Genomic DNA, 6,000 nt, shown 5'->3' on the forward strand with positions numbered 1-6,000 from the left:
CGAATGACTGCTCCACGTACAATTGCCAAAGCTCGAGAAGCCTTTGGTTGGGTGGACCAACGGTGTTTGCTGTTAAAGAAGGCATTGGCACTGGGAATGAAGGGGAGGGCGCATACAACAAATAATTCTCTTCAAGGTATTGCGAGCCTGCCTGATGAGCATCGAAGAGAATATTGCTCAAGCAAGGAGGCCGCTAGACAGGAAATTAAATATGACAAGGGGGCAGCGACAGTACTGGAGGTGAAGATAGCATTGGAGGACATCCACAGCAAGGAGTTCAGAGCATATTGTTGGGAGCATTTAGGCAGTGTCTGTAACACAATGAAAAACACGTAGAGAGCTAGCTGTTTGAGGATGTATCCGATGTGCATCGAGATCACGATCGTTGAGGGGCACAAAATTCAACCAGCTGCTAAAACAGTTTTGTTGATCTGTGAAAGCATAGAGTTTGTGGAGAGTGCTGGTCAAGTTAGCGCCTGTGTCCCGGTAGTATGATGCTGGCAGTGACCCCAGATCATTTGATCATTGCTCAAGCATAATATGCTCAGTATCTAGTGTGGTCGCATCAAATAGTTTCTCCAGTAGCGGAATTTGGAACAGGTCGTCAGTGGGGTGAGTGCATGTGCGATGCGGTTGTTGGGCTATATTTGTTGTCTTCTGATGCTCCTTGAGGAGTGCCTTCGCTTTCCTATCCAACATAATCATATGAGCCAGTGTACTTGTCCAAACCAAACATGATGCTAATATACCGTAGGCCTCGTTCCGTATACCACTCATTATCGGATGGAAAGAATCCCTTGAAAAGGACCTCATACTGAAGCACCGGTTCTGAGCTGGCATCCAGTCAACTTGGCCTCAGGCGCTACAATAACTGGTCAGCAGAAAGCCTGTAAAAAGTGGAGAAAACCTTACATGGCCAACAATTGCCTCAATCTCCCACTCACGCTGACTATCATCTGCATTGACATCTTCTTCCTCTGACTCCGACGGTATAACCTCAGGCTCGCCATCAGGGTCTGGCTCTGCCTGTGCAGCGGGCGTAGGCTTGGGCCATTTAGTGGAAGGCTGTTCTGAACCAGTCACACACCGCTTACTAGTAGGCCTCTGCACTGCACCTTTGGTCAGGGGAACAGTTTGTGGATCTCTGCTTGGGATTGAGCACATGGCTGATGTGTCGATGGACCATTTGTGGCGGACGTGGCCGTAATCAGCCCCCTGTCAGACTGTGTGATCTGGTCCTGACGGCGGGTGTTATGTGGGTCTCTAGTGGTAGCAGGTGTCATAGACGGAAAGGCTGCTACAGACGTGCTCGAGATCAGGGATGACAGAGTTGGTGGCATGGATGTGAGTGGCACATTGTTGGGTGGTGGTATGTAAGTATTTTTGAAAGAATACCCAGTTGAGGGGATGAAGAATCCTGTAATGAATTATCAGCACATGTTCGGGACAAGGGGCAGAATGCAATAAATAAACCAACCATAGTTCACGTTCCTCACTGACCAAAACAATTGAGCCAGTGTCCAGACGAACTTCTCAAGTCGCCTAGACAGAACCCATCAAGACTGGAAGTGACAAAAGGATGCAATAGCATTAATCTAACCATCGCCAGAATAAATCCTGGACAACACCTCACTCACGAGGTTTGGATGCTCTAAGTTGGCAATGACGGTGCTGGCAATAGTGACCAGAATCAACTTGTAAGGTGGGTAGGTGACAATGGTGGTGGCGGCTTTATCACAGATACTCTTCTGATAGTCCTTGTACACATGCTTGCACATACCCAGTGACACAGAGAGATGCTGCAAGAAATACCATTTATAATACTGCTTCATTGTCTTGTTCTCAGGTCGGGATGGATCAAAAGGAGAGGGGAGGATGGGAAAATTCAGGTTGTTGGTGGGATCGTGGAACTGCATGCTGCGGATAACCGAGTTAGCTGTAAGGTTTGGCGCAGTGACCCCGATTGCGGATAGTGTATTCATGAAGTTGAACACCGTCTCCTAGACAAGGCGAGAGGTGCCCTGCTGTGCATCGCCCAGGAGATGACGTCCCTCTTGAGAGTAGGTAAGGGCTCGAGTATCACAAAAGGAGAGTGAGCCATTATTTCTGAACTGGGTTGGTGGCGTAATGGCATATGAAGTACCGTGTTGTATGGCAAGAGTGTTATGATAGACAAAATAACCAACATGGTTGACAGAACTTAACAATTGCCCGATCTTTTTGCAGTCGCCCCATCGAGCATCTCGTGCCGCAGACAGTTTCAGTTTCAGCGACGAAGCCCACTGGTCGAACGCAAGCGGGAGTGAAGCGGCCCGTATACACTCGACCGTTGAGGCAGATTGGCCACACAATATCACACACACTGGTGATACGTATACGGTGTCCATCACCCTTCCTGAGCTTCTTAACCATCCACCCCCTCATCAATCAAAATCCAACGCACATCTTTTGTTCATATGATTCAAATCTGAATCCAAGAATCGACTGGATGTCAGTACAAGCATCGGTCTACAATGTGGACTTCTTCCTCGGGTGTGCCACATCATCATTATGAGGAGCGAGAAGAGGGAGAGGATGGTGGGCTGCAGTACTCGCAAGGCGAGGCGGAGATGGAGCTCGAGTTGCTGATTTGGGATATGATTGCTTTGCCAAGTGTTCCCATGGAGGTTTCAGCTCGGGAGGACAAGCAGGGGCAGGTTAGCATGGAGATAGATGATGAAGATTCTATCGGACTTGGGGAGGGAGAGTATTGGGATGGAGGGGGAGAGGAGTACACAGGTGAGGGTGACGGAGAGTATGAGGAGCGATATGAGGATGAGGGGTGTGAAGGAGAAGAGCAGTATGAGGGTGAGGAGCAGTACATATTTGCTGGTTCAGATTATCCGTCAATCTGGGGCACCTGGACTAGTCGCCATACATTCTGCGAGGAATAACAGTACTTCTGGGGTCTAATGTCTGCACAAGGACTGCTTGGAATATGACAGTAAATTGAGGGGATATTGAGGGAGCGTTGAGAGAGAACTGAACAAAGGCTCGAAGGTGAACAGTGTCAGAGAACCGACTAGAGACTTGAAGATTGCCATGCGATAATGGGATAATGTTGGCAGCTCAGACCTTAACCATCAATTGATATGATCACACCTGCTACGGAAGAGTAGGAATGTTGAACGAGGCAATTGATGTCTCCCATATAGTGGCCCTATCAACAAGGTGAAGGGGTATTATTTTCCATCTAGAAATAATGTCTCAAGAATGGGGATGACATAATAGAGGAGTTCCCAGTGGTATTAAGGACTGAGAGTAATGCTGTGTGGCCTGAAGGTAAGTGGCAAACAAGAGGGTGATGGGGAAGAACAACAGATCCTGCCAGTCCTGTTTTCGGAAGGCCTTTTTCCTCTCTACTCTCTTCGTCACTTTCTACAATCTTTGTGGGAAGCAAGGACCATGGACCATGAGCACCCAGCACTCTGTATGGTTCCAAATTGCTCGTGTACAGAAGCTATCCATGTATGTTCCCTCTATTTTTGTTCTCGTTTTTATGGTGTTTTGACCAGGTCTGTATTTTCTAGGACGACACGCCAGGTGTCCCACCTAATCAGTGTTGCTGTGGTCATGACATGAACCAGCACTCCCATCGAATGCCGCAGCTACCTTAGCGTGCCTGTGGACCGACAAGGTCTTTTGAAACTGTACGCCTTTCCTATCAATTTATGGGATTCCTCATTGATTCTCATAGACCTGGATTATATAGAATACACCATCGATGGGTGGTAGAGCGCCATGCCTTCACTGTACCCGCCCATACTTCGAGCATAGACCTCCGGTTGCATCTGCTGGGCCATCTCCATTTACTTCACAGTCAATTACCGCCAATGTTGACACCCAGCATATCCCAACTTCCACCGCAGCCGTCTAATCCATAGCCTGGCCCAGTAGCAAACACAGTCCCTCCATACAATATTGGTCTTGGATATCTGATGCCGCCGCCACCTTCTATGCAGCCCAGCCCAACAGCATGCACGGTTTCACCATATGGTTTTGGACATCTGTCGGTACAACCTCCTCCAAGCCTTACGCAGACACCTGCATTATCACAGACGGCACACTACTCTTCTGGGGCCTTTCCTGTGCTTCCCGCTCCAGCTTCATCGCAGACACCTCATCATCTATTGTCATCTCTCCCCTCCCTTCCAACTCTTGCTACTCCACTGTAGACCGCTTATCATGCACTACCTGCTCTTCCCTCACTTCCGGCTCTAGGATCAGCGGGCTCTAGTAGTGCCCCTCAAGGTGTCTCTTACCTGGCTGATCACTGGAATGGACCAGAGGGCGAGCCCGAAGAAGGCCCTCCAAATAACCGCCACCACGCTGCGCTCAACCGGCGCAACCAACATACTCGAGGACCTGGTTATCCGTCTCATCCTACCGCCGTATCCCATACACTATTCTCCCAGGCCTCCATGCCGGCACCTCTTACAGTTGCTCCAAGTTTTCCCGCTTCCTGCCCCATCCGACACTCGCTGACATTGTCATCGTCTTCCGTAACAACTATACCGATTGGCAGGATACCTTTCAAGCAAATGTCGAGCAGGGATCGAATGGTTTCCATGGCTCCTTTACTTTGGAGACTTGAACAACAAAAGATGGTGCCAGAGCTCAAGCGTATGTATTTGATGGTGAATGGTGGGAACATGTCTCCTCGGACGTGGGTAGTGCCAGATACAGAGGATGTGAGCGTGGAGAATTTTTTGATGGCCACATTGATGAGTGGGACTGTAACAATCCATATATAATTAATATCAACAACACCCACTCATAAAAATAGTCACTTACTAGAAAACATGATTAGTGGCGAGGGTGGAACGGCCCGCATTGGTGATGGCCCAAGATTGGTGTCATCCAAGAGCTGGGCAACATCTTCTTCGTCGATCACCGACCGTTCTGGATGGTGCTATAAGATGCATACCTCACCCCTCACCTCCCATCCCATATGTGAGGCGCAGATAATCGAGCACTCGAAGAAATGACTGTGAGAAGCGTCACTGTCAATGATAAAGAGACAAGGACGCTTCCCACAAGTTAAAAGGACGCGCTTCAGCGCTTACCGGTGTACTATACAGTTGGAAAAGTAACTGCCTAAACGGGACACAGAGCAGCGGATCCCGAGGCGCGGAATCTGGGGCTCTGCGGACCGCTTGGTGGCGAAATAACTAAAGTCACAACTCTGCAGTAAGTGGTCCTATCAGTCCCGGAAAAATTGCTAAAATATCAGGAAAATTACCTCTGTCTCGTCATAATACTCCGGACACTGTATCCTTCTTGAATCAGCCCAGAACATCACAGGATCAAGTGGAGATGTAGATGCAGACAATGACGGCGAGGATTGGTTTCTGGAACTAAGACGGTTCTTTATAGTGTTTGGCTTCTTTTGGCAACTCTGCCTCATCTGGGATATAGATTGCTGCCAACTGCCGACAATATTCGCTCTGGTCTGCCTTACAACATTGAACAACCATAGCTTCCTCCTCAGCGACTTGGGGGGAGAGGCCATTGCTATACCTAGCATGGCAAGCACGATGCCTGGTTTTTTAATTAGTTTAATGTTTATTGTTTTTATTTACTCAAGACTTTTGTATTACTCAGAGGTCATATATGTCATCATCTGCTGACCCATTTAAGACACTTTTGATGATTGTGCAAGGCTCAGACTTATGTTAGTACACATTGGCTCTACCATCATTCTTCCTTCCTCCCCTGCCGCCGCCACCATTCTTTATCTCCTCATTCCTCCCCTCCACCATCTTCCCCCATCCCTGCCAAGTCCCAGGAGCTCCATGCCTGCCTTGTCGTGCTCCGTACCCAAGAAGATATTGATCTACTCCAGTATAAAGATGTATTGTCGTCAAAGGATTACACTCCCAATGTCTTGTCGATGGTCAGTATCAAGGACTTGTGCGGGCTTACAGGTACTGTGAAAGGTCGGATATTGAAGCTTCAGAG

General features: G+C 48.5%; 3 protein-coding genes across 3 annotated transcripts; 1 reads left to right on the top strand and 2 right to left on the bottom strand.

Moving 5' to 3' along the window:
• Nucleotides 1–809: 809 nt before the first annotated feature.
• On the bottom strand, nucleotides 810–1,982 carry STEHIDRAFT_161526 (uncharacterized protein; the record flags this gene model as incomplete). Its single annotated transcript, XM_007309052.1, has 5 exons — nucleotides 810–862; nucleotides 945–1,144; nucleotides 1,198–1,417; nucleotides 1,501–1,542; nucleotides 1,601–1,982. The coding sequence occupies 5 exons, from the start codon at nucleotides 1,980–1,982 to the stop codon at nucleotides 810–812; spliced, it is 897 nt and encodes a 298-aa protein (XP_007309114.1).
• Nucleotides 1,983–2,513: 531 nt separating this feature from the next.
• Nucleotides 2,514–2,933, top strand: STEHIDRAFT_161527 (uncharacterized protein; the record flags this gene model as incomplete). The annotated part of the gene is made up of 1 exon (XM_007309053.1): nucleotides 2,514–2,933. The coding sequence occupies one exon, from the start codon at nucleotides 2,514–2,516 to the stop codon at nucleotides 2,931–2,933; it is 420 nt and encodes a 139-aa protein (XP_007309115.1).
• Nucleotides 2,934–3,859: 926 nt separating this feature from the next.
• STEHIDRAFT_114804 (uncharacterized protein) lies at nucleotides 3,860–4,990 on the bottom strand (the record flags this gene model as incomplete). Its single annotated transcript, XM_007309054.1, has 5 exons — nucleotides 3,860–4,083; nucleotides 4,107–4,200; nucleotides 4,427–4,773; nucleotides 4,834–4,951; nucleotides 4,979–4,990. 5 exons carry the CDS (start codon nucleotides 4,988–4,990, stop codon nucleotides 3,860–3,862), a joined length of 795 nt encoding a protein of 264 aa, XP_007309116.1.
• Between the last annotated feature and the right edge of the window lie 1,010 nt (nucleotides 4,991–6,000).

This window comes from Stereum hirsutum (genome assembly GCF_000264905.1).
Source record: "Stereum hirsutum FP-91666 SS1 unplaced genomic scaffold STEHIscaffold_16, whole genome shotgun sequence".
Lineage (NCBI taxonomy): Eukaryota > Fungi > Basidiomycota > Agaricomycetes > Russulales > Stereaceae > Stereum > Stereum hirsutum.